The sequence below is a fragment of the Pimephales promelas genome, chromosome 15 (assembly GCF_988280905.1).
Source record: "Pimephales promelas chromosome 15, fPimPro1.hap1.1, whole genome shotgun sequence".
In the NCBI taxonomy this organism is placed as follows: domain Eukaryota; kingdom Metazoa; phylum Chordata; class Actinopteri; order Cypriniformes; family Leuciscidae; genus Pimephales; species Pimephales promelas.
The window spans coordinates 31,551,200-31,565,714 of NC_142783.1; the positions used below are offsets into that span (position 1 = coordinate 31,551,200).

Consider the following 14,515-nt stretch of genomic DNA (forward strand, 5'->3'; position numbering starts at 1 on the left):
CTACGAGCAACAAAACCAGAGGCAGCAGTCGAGAGGCTTCCAGAACAGCGACAGCACGCTTGTGTCAGACTGGTCAGTCTCTGTAGCTTCGTTCATTCATTCTGAATTCAGAATATCCGTATTAAATCAGCATGGCGAAGTGGGGAGAAGGAGACCCTCGCTGGATCGTGGAGGAGAGAGCGGATGCCACAAACGTCAACAACTGGCACTGGTGAGAGACAACCGGCACAATTACTCAAGCCATCTTGATGCTAACATGCTAAAGAGCACCCGCCTAGCTGTCGTCCGTGAATCAATTGCCTCACGGACACTCTCGACCGACGAAAACATAGTTGTGGCATCGGAACACTTAGCTGCAACCGAGAAAGTTCAAACTATTGTTTTTGGGTTTATTTTGATATCGGGCTAATGGGCCGTTAGCCTCGTCGCAAGTTTATTCATGCCATGCTTTCGCCGCATCTTTCATGTGACGGCTTTCTGGTCGATATATATCTATAATTTTACGAAAGTCCCTTCTATTTCGTTGGTTGTCAGCTATTGTTGTTGGACAAATCGCTTCGGTTCTGCTCTTGCAGTGTCTCAACATGAGAGGGATGCTCTCAGAAAATTTTGTTAGAGCAAGTTAAATGTTGAAGTGGGTGGTTAATTTGGTTTACACGGCTTATGAATGTGTATTGTAAGCTGAAGCATTAAAACCATTTCTTGGTGTTTGTCAGCATCTCCATCCACAAGTTTAAATGGCTTTTTACTTTTGACAGCGAACCCTATAGGTCATAGTTTCCATGATCTATTCAACATGACAGTCACATCAAAGCTAGGTTTTGTCAAAAGCTTTTCTCAGGGTTCCACAGTCAACCTGGAAATATCATCAATACATATTATTATAGTGATTAAAATTTTTTTAACTTTTTTGTAAAGGCCTGAAAACGTTACTTTCACGTTTGGCCTGGAACACATCAAGTTTCCTCATTAAATGGATTCAAATCTCAGGACATAATTATGTCTTAGTGGAGACTTTTGTACACTAATAATTATAGCCTAATAGATGAATCTATTATTTCTAATGTATGGGACCTGACATGGAAACCCACATCACATCAATGAGCTGTATAGATATGATAAAAAGATATACTATTTTTTTATCATATAAGTCTGTGAGCAGTAATCACATACAACTGATTAAGTCATAGAAAATTCTTTTTTTTTTTCTTTTTTCTTTAGTGGGACCAGAGAAAATTTTGGCAGGGCAAGTAAAAATCTGAACCACTGACTGACCAGTAGAAAAATCCTCAGCATCCTGCAAAAAGAGGGGGAGTAATATCAGGGGATGTGCTTTGTGTTACTAGGACGGAGAGGGACGCCACAAACTGGTCATCAGAGAAGCTGAAGGAGCTGCTCATGGGATTGTGGGTGGAGAATGAAGAAGGCAAGTGTGAGATCACAGAGGTCAGCAAGGTGGAGGGAGAAGCATCCATCAATAATCGCAAAGGGAAGCTGATATTCTTCTACGAGTGGAATCTGAAGGCCACCTGGACAGGTGAGGAATTATGATTGGAATAACTGTGTATCAGCTATTGCTAACTTGCGTCTGCTCCCACCAAGAACAACATGGAAAAGCACTTAAATATAAAATTCAAGGTGTTGAATTATAATATTCCAAAAAAACAAAAACAAACATATATACTGTATATATTTTTCTGCTTTAAAATGCATTTAAGTGGAGTGTCTGCTCTGTACAGCTGGCTAAAGGGAATACCGATAACACACAACCTGAAACTGAAAATGGATATCTTATTTCCAGTTAGTTTCACTGGGCAAAGAAAGAAAAATCCACATAGATAGTTCATTTGCTATATAATAATATTACATTTGTAACACACTTTATATTTAAGCAAAATCCCAACATTTTTTGCCTGATGTTCATCCCTGTTGTAAATAGATCTATAGGATGGAATGCATTTTATTTGCTCTTGGTGTGAATAGGCCTTAAAGATGAATATGACCTAGATAAGTTCTAAGTAAATATCTAATTGAAGAAGTTATTGAGTTTACTTGACTTTAATATTCATGCACATGATTTGGGCTGTCTGTTTGTACAGGGACATCAAAATCAGGCATCAAATACAAGGGAAACATTGAAGTTCCAAACCTTTCAGATGAAAATGACATGGACGACCTTGATGTAAGTTAACTCATTCACAGGTTTTACAGAAGACTACAATAGCAGTGTGTATTGTAAACAGGGTCAATTTATTTAAAGGGGGTATATGTATTGTGTAAGTGATGAAAATGAGTATTTTTTTCGTGATCACACACAGGTCAGTGTGAGTCTTTGTAAAGATGAGCCTCAGACGGCGCTGCTTTCTCTGATGAGGAGGGAGGGAGCCGATAAAATTCGCACGGCGCTGGCCGGCTATGTGGGCTTCCTCAAAACAGGTACGTCTCACTCAAAACTGATGGCATTCCTGTGGCTCTGTTGGATGTGGATTGCTATAATGTGTTATTATCTGTTGTAGAGTTCACACAGGGCATGATCCTGCCAACAGCCAATGGTGTGACGAAACAAACAGCCCAGGCAACAACTAAGACAAGCAAAACTCAGGTGAGCCTTAAAGTGTCTCAGTCTGATGTCTGAAATCATTATGATTTATTGTGGATGTCAGCCAGCACTAGTCAATAAGGAGGATTATGCAGACTTTTAAAGGCGAACTCCGGCGCAAAACGAATCTTTGGTCTAATAACATATTGGTACCCAGTCAACTGTTCTCTGAGATTTGTTTTTATGATAATCGAATGTAAAGAGTTGTATCTCTTAAAACTGTTTAGTGTATAACGCTAGTATATGGGGGCATATACTAAGTAAAAAGAAATCGCTTGTTAATAGCACTAACAGGGCTCAAAATAGCCCCACACTAACACGTGACTATTCTATTCATCAGATCCATTTGCTCAAACTCATCGTTTGTGTGTAATTGTATTTTTAGATTGGCTCATCTAGCACTGCTCCTCCTCCTCCTTCCAACACAGGGGTAAAAATCCCCACCTGCAAGTTCTCGTTAAAGGACACTTTCCTCACCTCGCCAGAAGAGCTTTACAGGGTGTTTCTCAATCAGGAGGTGAGTCAGCTGACAGGCCACTGTAGTGAGACTCCCTGGGCTCTTAATTGAATGCAGTGAGTATGCTCTTCTCATTAGTGATTACATTTGTTTGAGAAGAATGCCAAATTGTGTGTTCCAGATGGTTCAGGCTTTCACACGCAGTGGTGCCATGGTTGAGGCTGAAAAAGGTGGGAAGTTTCGCCTGTTGGACGGAAACGTGAACGGAGAGTTCCAGGAACTGGTGAGATTTCAGTTTCCAATTGGAAAGCATGATGACAGCTCAGATAAAAGTACTTCCACTGATGGTTGATTTGATTTCTGAAAACATGTACTGTGCGTTTAACAGGTACCTGAGCAGAAGATAGTCATGAAATGGAGGTACAATACATGGCCTTGTGGTAAGTTAAACCAGCTTTGTTCTCACTGCAGACAATAGACTGTCCACACTGGCATTTTGCAAGTTATGAAATCAGATACATATGTTTAGACTGTGTATTCAGTATCTGGTATGTCTACATTTGTTGCTACAGTAGCAATGTAAGCGTCGGCTTCTAAGAGATTTTCCCATACAGCAACTGGGCTATTAGTGTGGAGAGAATAGACTGAACGCTTGACATTTTGTGAGAATGTCACATACATTACATTTAAAAGTTTGGGGTCAATAAGTTTTGATGGATTCCAAAGGATGAGATTGATACGGTAAAACCGAAGCCATTGTTGCTGTTAGTATCACATGATGAGATAGAGCTAAAATTCAGATATGCTAACAGCCATTTGGTATTTGACCAACCAGAGTAGACAAATCACAACAGACTGGCCCATCTGACCAATCAGAGTTGAGGAGGCTTTTGGAAAGAGGAGTTTAGATAGACCGGATCCTTTATGGAGCATCTTGTTTAATTTTCAACATTGATGATTATAATATGTTTCTTGAGCACCAAATCAGCATATTAGAATGATTTCTGAAAGAACATGTGACACTGAAGACTGGAATAATGAAAATTTAGCTTTGCCGCTATTTTTAAATTGTAATATTTCACAATATCTCTGTTTAATTGTGCAGAAGCAGAATTGAGCAGAATAGACTTCTACTGACCCTAAACTTTTCACTATATGACAGAAGAAGAAATTATTACCATGTATATTGTGGTCTAAAGGCCCTTGCACACTGAGTCTGAAATTTTCATATGCGTTTTGTTTTTTTTCGTATTCGTGATTCGGTGGCTCTGAATTGTTGAAACAAAGACCATTCAAACTGCTTGCTACGGATGCGGAAAATGCAGAAAGATTTTTTTTATTGACGGACAAAAGTTTTGGAGGCAGTGTGCAAGCGTGATTGACATAACGTGAGGTCGTATTTATTTTTTAACGTGCAGAAATTTCGGACTCGGTGTGCAATGGTCTGAAATTCTATAGTTGTTTTTAAGCAAGTCACATTATAAAGATCATATTTACCGTGTGCCAGTTGACTTTGAGAAATGTCTGCACATTATTCACCTTCACTGTCTGTCCTTTTCATTTTAGAGCACTATGCAACGGTGACATTGACTTTCACAGACAAGGGTAATGAGACGGAGCTAAAGATTGAGTGTCGGGCAGTTCCTGAGAGTGAAGAGGAACGAACACGAGATGGCTGGCAGAGGTACTACTGCCACGCTATTAAACAGACATTTGGCTACGGCGCACGACTCTGCTGAGGCCAGGATGTAGCGGCCGCTCTTTTTGGCTCTTTTCTTCGTTTTATTGTTTTTATTTTTCATTTCGCTTCACCTACAAATAAGAGAAGGATCTAAGTGTGACTCTACTGAACAGCGGGTATCACATTGTTCCATTGTCACAATTCTTTATTTGGATGATTTTCAAGTTTACAGGAAGTAAAGAAAAAGATCAAAGTCGTGCTAAAGGGGAGACTTGGGTCATATGAAATATCTGTGTATGTGTGTAATATAAAATACTTGTTTTAGCATGGTAACTCTCTGAAGGCACTTGTGTCCTGTTCTGTCAAAGGTCACAGGGTTGAATTGGTGCCTTTATGCACTGGGTGGCTTTTGTCAGTTATTAAATAAATTGGATCTTCTTGATGGTTTGGATAAGGAAAAATAAAGATATATATATTGGACCACTTAATGCTTTTTTTTTTGTGTTGTTGGTTTTTTTTTTTTTTTTTTTTGACTGAAACGGAATTATTCATGTACATGACCATGTTTTTTTTTTGTGTCATTTCATCTAATAGTATTATGAACATGTGATTTTTACTCATTCATATTGACAACAAGATGTTTCTTTTGTCAAACAGACTATATTAAAAAGAAAATCATGTAAAATGCACAACTAGTTATTTTTAGATGACTGCTTTTCTGTTTGCTTTGTATCACTGAAAGTACTGTATTTCAGCCTTTATAGGGCTTTCAGCTGCTGTTATGTTTGAAATGCTTGAAAAGGAAAGCAAAACAATTTAAAGGCCCACAGTAAAGGAAGAAAAATTGGATGTATTGCCCCAAATTATGATCCAGAAAAAGAAATTTACTTTTAATTTCTTGTATATTTTTTTGCATCACAATTTGTGACCATACAAAGAACATAATTTACTTAAAATAAAATTACCTTTGAAACATCCTCAGATATTTTATTCAGCCATTATTTTGCAATAATATCTTGGTTTTAAACTTTTTTTTTTTACTACATATTGTCTCTTTTGTCATTCATCACAGTAGTTAGGTTAAGAGTAGAAATGCATATTTATACAATATTGACATTAAAATATACTTTATGGAATATTCACTATATAATACAATTGACCTTTTCATACAATATGCCACTTAAAGAACCCTGCAACCTACTGTGGATAATTAATGTTTAACAATACCAGTGACTTGCATTTAAATATGATAAATAATAAATATTTACCTTGATCTATAAATATTGGAACACATAAGTCACAGCTTAGATTATAAACATAAGACAGGTCAAACTACAGTTTTAATTGTGAATCCAACTGAAAAAAAAAATAGTGGAGCTGCTCACTATCACAAAAACTATATTATATAATAAACAAATTATTTTCTTCCCTATTGGAATTTAAAACTCCCTGGAAAACTTGAAATAAAAATGAAAACAAAAAATATAGAATTCATTTCATGGTCATTACAATACCACAACAGAACAATTTCACAAATTAAAAATTAAATATGTCACATGCTAAGAATAACTAACACCTTGTTGTGTCTTCAAAAATAATACTGCAGTTTTCAGTGAGAGGTTGATGCGTCTTGCGAAACTTCAAAATAAAGTGAGAAATTAAAATACTGGATTGATATAGATAAAATGTTAGTTGTACACATGAACTTCATGATCAGTATAAATCTCACTTTTTCAGAAGCCCGGTCAAGGTGAATGAGTTTCCAAGCAAATGAACAGCTCAGACTCCTGATAAAGAAACACACCATGAAAGATTTTCCCATTCAAAATACAAACATCTCTCATCAAAATTCGTAACATTGTTTCAGTAAAATGTCACTTACACTGGATGAATCACTGTTGATGACCAGATCATTGGTGGATTTTTGGGGTGGCTCCTCCCTCTCAGGTGACCTGGCTTTGATAGACACACTTTGCCACCGTTTCCTAAAGGAAGATCATTTCATTACATCCACAATACTATATAGTAGGTGAAAAACAGTATGTCTAAAAAGTTAATTATCTCAGAATTACGAGATAATTTTTTCATGGAAAAAGTTTTTTGCTCTGTTTTTTTCTGAATTGAAACTCATCAATTCATAAAAACAAAGTGAAAACTTTTTTTCCATGAAAAAAATTCTCTCGTAATTCTGAAATAATTAACTTTTTAATTCAGAAAAACCGTGTAGATTTTGTTTCCTCAAGTAAATGCAATACGCCTCCATACCCAGATGACCTAATTCTTCCAGTGAGATTCTGAAGTGTGCATAAGATGGACACTTTACTATCCCATGAGGCCATGGGAGAGGATTTATGAATGGAAGTGGTGCTGGTTGGTCACATGATAATCCAGATTACATTCACACTATATAGAACATATTTTTTAGCAGTCGTGAAGTTATTACTTATTCAAAACAAGTACCTACTCATCGATTGCTTGTATGGACAATGGCAGGTTTGCCCAATCCTGTTCCTGGAGATCCTGCAGAGCTCAGATCTAACCCTGTTGAAGATCTTAATTTTGTGTTGGATCAGGTTTGAAGCTGAACTTTGCAAGAAGGTAGATCTCCAGGAACAGGATTGGTCAGCCCTGCTTTCATACAACATTTTAATAAATGATACTGTACCTGTGTGACTGCCATTTGCCCTTAGTTTTGCACTCTGATGTTGACGCAGTGTTGGCTTGATCTGCCAAATCCTTCAGGAAGTCAAACAACCTCTCTGAATGGATGCACTGTTTCCTACAATGATTATCCAAGTTATAAAAGAACAGAAACAGATGGACAGGAGGACACACACATAGGAATGGTTATTTAAGCCTATTTTGAACCTCACATGTGATTGATGGACATCACTCTGCTCTTCCTGGATTGGGTTATTTTACAGGTCATGCTGAGAAGAGATCTGAGGAACATTTCTAAAGCTTTAGCTAAATGTGCAGTTATGGACCATAACAGAAATATGGAGGAATTGTGAGGGGAGGGGAGGGGGTGTTTTACATGAAGAAAATGCAGCCTAATTTAGGCCACAAAATAAATAAATAAAAACAGATTTGATATTTTATATAAACAGAATGAGCCCTATTTTAGGTTCATTGCCATTAAAAAAAAATGATAAAACTAGATATGATTTAGTAGACTTGATCTACAGTGGTATTTTGGACTAAAATGTTGGGAACCATTAAACTGTGGTTAGTTCTTAGAACGCTATTTCATTGTTTTTAGCCAATCACAACGTTCTATGAACTAAGGAATGGTTAGCACAAAAGAATCGAAGAGTCAGAGTGGAGGAATCGACTCTTTTGGATACATGCTTTAAACGATTAAACTGGCAACAGCATTCAACATTTAGAGCTTAAAGGATACATATGATGACTGGTACAGCTGTTGCGATTCGCCCAACATCTGTATCCTTTTGCATTATTTTCTTGATGCGTCCCTGGCCAAGAGGAAAACAGGAGGACGAGGTGTTCAGTGACGCTCATCTGCGCAGCAGAGTTTATGGATTCACAAAGCATAAAAAACTTGGAAATACAGAAATACTCACGGGTGGAAAGCGAACATTATACTTTTTCTTCTGTCTGGGCATTTTGAACTCTTAAATTTCCGTTTTCGGCTTACATTTTGAATCATTTTCTGGTTTGAAGTGCGGAGCGCCATTTGTTTACCTTTCACAGGAAGTACTGAATGAGAAATGATTGGAGGGGGAAAAAACAAGGGGGTCGAGCTCCACAAAGGTAACGCCCCTGTCACGTGCGGCATGACATTTGTAAACAATCCTCCTCAAACCTTTCTTTTTTTTTTATCCACGTGTGGCAAGATCAGATGATCCCGCTATATCTACCTAAAAACTATTCTAACAACGTATTGCTAACGTTGGCATTAAGTTATGAAAACATTATGTTCTCTGGATGTTCAAAACATTTGGTTTTAAAACGTTATGCGAACGTTAAGGGAACATTCAATTTCATCATTTTGCAAACATGTTATATATATATATATATATATATATATATATATATATTCTGAAACAAAATGTAACATTAAAAAAACGTTAAATCAACATCCAACTGAAATGTTTCAGAAATAAATAAATTACATTTTTGTGCTAACATTTTGAGAATATTATTAACGTCCAGATAACTCTTATCGAACGTTATTAACGTTACTAGAGGAACGTTTAGACAAAGTTCCTGTTACTTGGGTATAATGACCCAAAGGTATGTGGTGTGGTATGAATATCATCAATAGAGTATCAAATGAAGTGGGACTATATGTCGTTCTTTATGCTTTTGGACTCTTCTAGAATGATTCATTGTGAACTTGAGGGAAAGGTCATGTATCCTCTAAAAGTCACTTTGATTCATATTCAAATAATACTATCAAATGACTTCACTTAATAAATATACTTCTTATAAACAAACAAAAGAAAAGGAAGCAAAACAGTCCATGGAGAATGGAGTTCCCCCGGAGAAGACACCGGAATGGTTGTAGCCCGACAAAGTCCTTTTCATATGTCTCTGGGCCCGATCATCGGAAACCATATAAATACGTCCAATGTTTCCACTCGAACCCCTTTTGATGGTGCACCAACTCACGGGACTCAGACGTGTCAAACAAACAAACAAAAAGAACGGTAAGATTAAACTAAACGTTAAAAAGTGTGCGCACTTAACTCCAAACGAAAGTTTAAATAAAGTTTATTAAACCAAAACAATGTTGTTGTGTATTCTTTACTGTAAACAAATTCCATTAAATAAAAACTCAAACTGACCTGCCCCAGGCTCACCAACATCCGCCACAGTCACTCACGTAGACAGGTCTTAGCAGCTTTTAGTTACAGCTAGCGTTCAGGAACCGTTAACGATGAACTAAATTAATATTGTTATTACTGGTAGAGTTACCAGGTACCGGACATTTTCTCACCGATTCCCAACTTCCAACATGCACAGTTGCACACACGTCTGTGCAACTGTCATTGTACTGTAGCCTACATCAGCTTACATTATCTCATCCCATCTCACCAACAGTTTAATACTCGCACATCCAAGGGCCGTATCTTCTTTTTGATCGCATGAACGTTATGAAACAGTCTGTCATAAATCAGCCGCTCATGAACCTTGCCATCGCCGCCAGAAAAACTTTATTATCTATAAACCAGTGATAGAAAATTGTCTTTGGTTAAAAAGCGAACATATACACATACAAAACACATACATAACAATTTAAAAAAAATGTTACAAGGAAAGAAATTTTATATATATATATATATATATATATATATATATATATATATATATATATATATATATATATATTTTCCAGGGTCAACTCGTTCATTTCGTTCGTTGAATAAACCAATGACACGAAAAAAAGATTTGTTCATTTTGATTCGCGCATCACAGAACAGAGTAAGGCGAGCATTTGAGCTTTTAAAACTTAAACTGTTATTTATGTTTTAAATGAGCAATCGTTTTGCTTGATGAGACCATTATTCATCGTCTGAAATCGTTTAAAGCCCTTTGAACAGGGCTTTGATCAAAAACCTTAATTTCTTTTCGACTGAAGAAAGAATGACATGGATATCTTGGATGACATGGGGGTGAGTAAATTATCAGCAAAAGTTTTTTTAAAAAGTGAACTACTCTTCACAGAAAAAAACTGTGATTATTGTAAGCACACTAAGTCAAGTCATGCAGCGCAACTTATAACCAGCAGGTGGCAGAATAACCACAGCTGTAAATAGTGTATTGTCTGTTACTGCACTTGTCTGGTACAAACTGAGAACTGGACCCTTACATTTCGTAAAGTTATTGTTACATATCATTTGCTATATTCATATAAATGTAAATATTCCGAAATTTTTTGTAGACAGTCAGGCCTACTTCCAAATTCCATGTGATCTCCTTAGTGCATTTCCAACGAATGACAGTTAAATTTCCTAAACATTCAAAAACTGAGATTATATGGTCTAAGATTTGAGGGGTTTCCAGAGGGTGGATACTTGCGTAAGTCAGTTTATTTTTAACATTCACATGACAACACCATTCATGCGCAATGACATCAACCACTCCAAGTATACACTTTAGTCATGTGATTGACTAAATACAGAATTATCCAATAACAGCAGTTTTTAGAAACATTATACATATGACTGTACCCAACGGATCATACACTCTAAAAATGCTGGGTTGTTTTAACCCAAATTTGAACAAACCCAACTGTTGGGTTAAAAATGTAACCCAATGACAGGGTTTGTCCATATTTGACCCAAATTAGGGTTAAAACAACCCTGCATTTTTTAGAGTGTTGCAGGTCAAATTACAGAACAAATTCAACAAAATAGTGAGAATACTTTAGAATAAAACACATATGCAAGGTGAATGAGATTAGACTGCAGTTCCCCTGTTTTTATTCATTCTGAAAGGAAAAAGGAAATTTGGTAAAACTGGCTAAAAAATCCAAAATTGGATTTTGTAGGTGAAAAACAGTAGGCCTATGTGACATAAGAAGTGTCTAAATTCACAGTAGCCTACTCATAAAAGAGTAGGCAAGAAGTACCCAGATGACCTACTCAACTCTGAAGTGTGCATACCACTTTACTATCCCATGAGGCCACGGGAGAGGATTTGTAAATGTAACCGTGTGCGAAATCTCTTACATTCTTGAGTAGGTACTTATTTTGAATAAGTAATTACTTCACGGCTACTAAAAAGTAGGCCTATTTCTATATAATATAAATGTGTGTAGTTAGTATGTAATATACTTTTTTATCATGTGCCCTTATCATGTGACCTGCCAGCATCAGTTATGTCGCTTCACTGCCATTCATAAATCCTCTCCTGTGGCCTCATGGGATAGTAAAGCACTGTAGTATGCACACTTCAGAGTTTCCCCAGAAGTAGTTGGTCGTCTTGGGTAATTTTCACCTGTTTTTCAAATATTCGAACATACTACTCTATGGGCATACTGTTTGTCGCATACTGTATAGGGAAGTATGCGATTTCAGATGCAGTCCATGTCTCATTGCATCCGCTTGTCGAAGAAAGTTTTAAAAACTGTACGAACTGGTGGGTCCGAACTGTACAAACCTATCTATGGACTTTTATTGTTGGAGTTTTGTTCAATTTTAATATTGGAATGTTGGAGAGGAAACGACATACAAAAGACCTGAACCAGAAGAGATCCAACCTGTTTTACAGAATACAGAAGTTAGTTGCCCATAGATCTTATGATCTTATTCAGAGCAGCGGCCTTGTTTCCAATATATGGCATCCACTGTAAAATGCTCCTAGTGTTCATTTATAATTTTCCAAAGCTCAAAGGTCCATAAGGTTATTCATTCATTTGTGGCGTGTGAAATTTAGCGGTTATGGGGTTGCTAAAAGAAATATTCAAGTAATACAAATAATTCAGGTGTAGTTGTATTGGGAATATTCTCAGAGCAAAACAGTTTGGTAAACTGTGGTAGGATAGATAAATAAATGAATAAAAAAGATAGAGACTAGTTTTTGTGGTAAAACTGCAGTTTCCTAAACAATCAAAGACAATTGTCATATTAAAATGCGATTAAGAAGTTTGAGTGTAAGGTATTAAGCGCAGACGAGGGACTACTTTTATGTGGCAGTGCCTCCAAAAGACGATTGAACTCAACTTTGGCGGACGGACACGTCTACTCGCTCGCTGCGGTTTGATAGCCCTGTGTGCTTTAACCAGTAGCGGATGAATACCACGAGTGAGTGAGTGAGCGAGCGAGCGAGCGAGCGAGAGAGAGAGTGAGTGTGTGAGTGAGGGAGAGCCATAATGACTGTTACTACTCCCAGTGTAAATCAGTTTCTCGGCGCACAGAGACATCAGCGTTCGCTGGAGAACGTACGCAGGGAATTTAAACCTTCTGTACTCAAACACACAATAATCTTCTTTTAATAACCATATTTTAATCATGTGTCAACAACGTAGCACACAATAGGAGGAAGTTTGTTTGCTGTCGGCGGACATTTCTCGCACTTTTCGCGGGACCATGGCGCTGGAGCTGGTGGGCAAGCGCTGCCTGTGCGCGAGCGGCGGAGGGTCTCTGGAGCTCGCGAGCATCTCGCGCTGGGGCTGGAGATCCGGAGTCATCTGCGCGACCTCTGACACGCCTGCTCTGCTGACGGTAACACTCACTTGCTTACTTTACTACTGTTATTTAGGAGAACTGTAAAAACATACGCTCGTTTTTAGCCCTTTAATTTGGTATAACTTGCCTTTATCTTGTTTGTCAGATGAAAAGTTTGACGGAACTACTGGTATGACGGTGAACGTTGATAGTATTGAAAGCTGATACGTTTGTTTATTTGTTTATGTCAGTTGTTTAGCTAACAAACATTCAGTTGGCTTTTACTATGAGGCTGGGCGTGTTACTATGATAGAGAAAAAACAAGTGTGAGTGTGTGTGAGAGAGAGTCTGTGGGTGAGGGAGCGGGAGCGAGCGCGCGTGTGTGTGTGATAGAGAGAGAGCGAGAGAGAGAGAGAGAGAGAGAGAGAGAGTGTGTGTGTGTGTGTGTGTGTGGCTTCACTCAGACTAATCAGCTGTTGTGAGTTTACTGCACTGCCGCTGTAGCGCCTAATGACTCCATCACTCATCACTCCACCACAGCACTGAGAAAGCTTCATCGCGAGGAGTTTCCTTTTTATCTTCATATATTATTGATATTTACTTGAAACATATTTTGAGAAAGAAAGGATACACCTTGCATTTATTGAACATAAACAGTCAATAGTAGGCTACTCAATTACACAACATCATGTAATGTGCATTTGCCAGCATTTTATATCATAAATGCTGGTGTGTATCCACATTCAGGATTCCTACAGTCATGGAAAACTTAATAAATAGGAATTTAGAAATTGAAAAGTAATAGAAATTGTGTGTGTGAAAGTGTTATATACATATATACATGCATACATATATATATATATATATATGCATGCACTAACTATCTGTTGAATCTGTTAAGATGCTTGTTGAGAACCAAAGCTTTTTTTTTTTAAATCCATAAAGCCAACACGAACGTCTGGAAAAGCCATGGATATTCATTATTGAAGAGCTGTGGGAACCCTGCGTGTTACTAAATGCATGTTGACTCCAGGAAAGGCATTACAGTTTCATTGGATTGAATCTCCACCGGCACCCTGTGTGCTGCAGTATAGACAATATTTGCATTTTTACAACCGTGAAGCTAATCATGAGGGTCAAAGGCACACTTTCCTCTTACACTAGTGCTCAGCGGAAGAGCAGATCACTCTCGGAGGATCGCACTGATCGTGGCAGATCTTTATTGTCATTTAAAGTGTAAATCAAATGTATACAGTGTATTTCAATGGGCTGCGAGAGAGAATTAGTATGATGTTTCTTTTCATTCTCTCTGATGTCAGTGTTTATGTGCATCGTCGTCTGCTCCCAGCTGTGTGTGTGTGTGTGTGTGTGTGAGAATGACAGAGAAAGAAAGTGTGTGACGGGTTATTTCTGGCTTGGTTGATCGGATCAAAAGATCAGATTCATGTGTGTGCATATCTGTCATTCATTTTCCCGTACAGGTGCGGTATTGCTTGTGTAGGGTGTGTGTGTGAAGGTCTTTCTGGTTGTAAACTCACACCAACAGGATTTTCTTTCTGAATGAGTGTTGGTCACCCTCTGTGCAGTCAATTATTTGAGATAAACTGTAATCTTATAGTACTGTAGTAGGTTATTTATAGTGT

At 37.6% G+C, this 14,515-nt stretch overlaps 3 protein-coding genes across 4 annotated transcripts in view; 2 read left to right on the forward strand and 1 right to left on the reverse strand.

Annotated features, from left to right (window-relative positions):
* The first annotated feature begins 69 nt into the window (after positions 1–69).
* On the forward strand, positions 70–5,220 carry ahsa1b (activator of HSP90 ATPase activity 1b). The gene is made up of 9 exons (XM_039666612.2): positions 70–211; positions 1,347–1,537; positions 2,100–2,182; positions 2,319–2,436; positions 2,517–2,602; positions 2,985–3,116; positions 3,238–3,339; positions 3,445–3,496; positions 4,623–5,220. The coding sequence occupies exons 1-9, from the start codon at positions 132–134 to the stop codon at positions 4,793–4,795; spliced, it is 1,017 nt and encodes a 338-aa protein (XP_039522546.2). The 5' UTR covers positions 70–131; the 3' UTR covers positions 4,796–5,220.
* LOC120475850 (dr1-associated corepressor) lies at positions 3,960–8,495 on the reverse strand. 2 transcript variants are annotated; one of them, XM_039666634.2, is made up of 7 exons: positions 8,322–8,495; positions 8,141–8,213; positions 7,611–7,704; positions 7,403–7,516; positions 6,620–6,722; positions 6,467–6,524; positions 3,960–6,375 (listed from the first exon to the last, which is right to left on the reverse strand). In XM_039666634.2, exons 1-6 carry the CDS (start codon positions 8,361–8,363, stop codon positions 6,483–6,485), a joined length of 468 nt encoding a protein of 155 aa, XP_039522568.1. In that variant the 5' UTR covers positions 8,364–8,495; the 3' UTR covers positions 3,960–6,375; positions 6,467–6,482. The 2 variants fall into 2 exon arrangements, with proteins under 2 accessions (XP_039522568.1, XP_039522559.1); XM_039666625.2 differs by having other exon boundaries at positions 3,960–6,524; positions 8,322–8,493.
* Positions 8,496–12,544: 4,049 nt separating this feature from the next.
* Positions 12,545–14,515, forward strand: part of jmjd1ca (jumonji domain containing 1Ca) — a 57,379-nt gene continuing 55,408 nt past the window's right edge. Inside the window, exon 1 of the mRNA XM_039666573.2 lies at positions 12,545–12,929. Coding sequence (XP_039522507.2) covers positions 12,795–12,929 — 135 coding nt within the window. The 5' untranslated portion in view covers positions 12,545–12,794. The remainder of the gene's footprint in view (positions 12,930–14,515) is intronic.

Excerpts from the sequence above, each read along its gene's own strand:
- ahsa1b (XM_039666612.2), top strand. The coding sequence starts at position 132 with ATGGCGAAGTGGGGAGAAGGAGACCCTCGCTGGATCGTGGAGGAGAGA. Across the intron at positions 3,340-3,444 it reads ACGGAGAGTTCCAGGAACTG|GTACCTGAGCAGAAGATAGT; the intron begins GTGAGATTTCAG and ends TGCGTTTAACAG. Across the intron at positions 3,497-4,622 it reads GTACAATACATGGCCTTGTG|AGCACTATGCAACGGTGACA; the intron begins GTAAGTTAAACC and ends TTTTCATTTTAG.
- LOC120475850 (XM_039666634.2), bottom strand. The coding sequence starts at position 8,363 with ATGCCCAGACAGAAGAAAAAGTATAATGTTCGCTTTCCACCC. Across the intron at positions 7,705-8,140 it reads AGCTGTACCAGTCATCATAT|CTAAAGCTTTAGAAATGTTC; the intron begins GTATCCTTTAAG and ends CTGCACATTTAG. Across the intron at positions 6,723-7,402 it reads GGCAAATGGCAGTCACACAG|GAAACGGTGGCAAAGTGTGT; the intron begins GTACAGTATCAT and ends ATCTTCCTTTAG.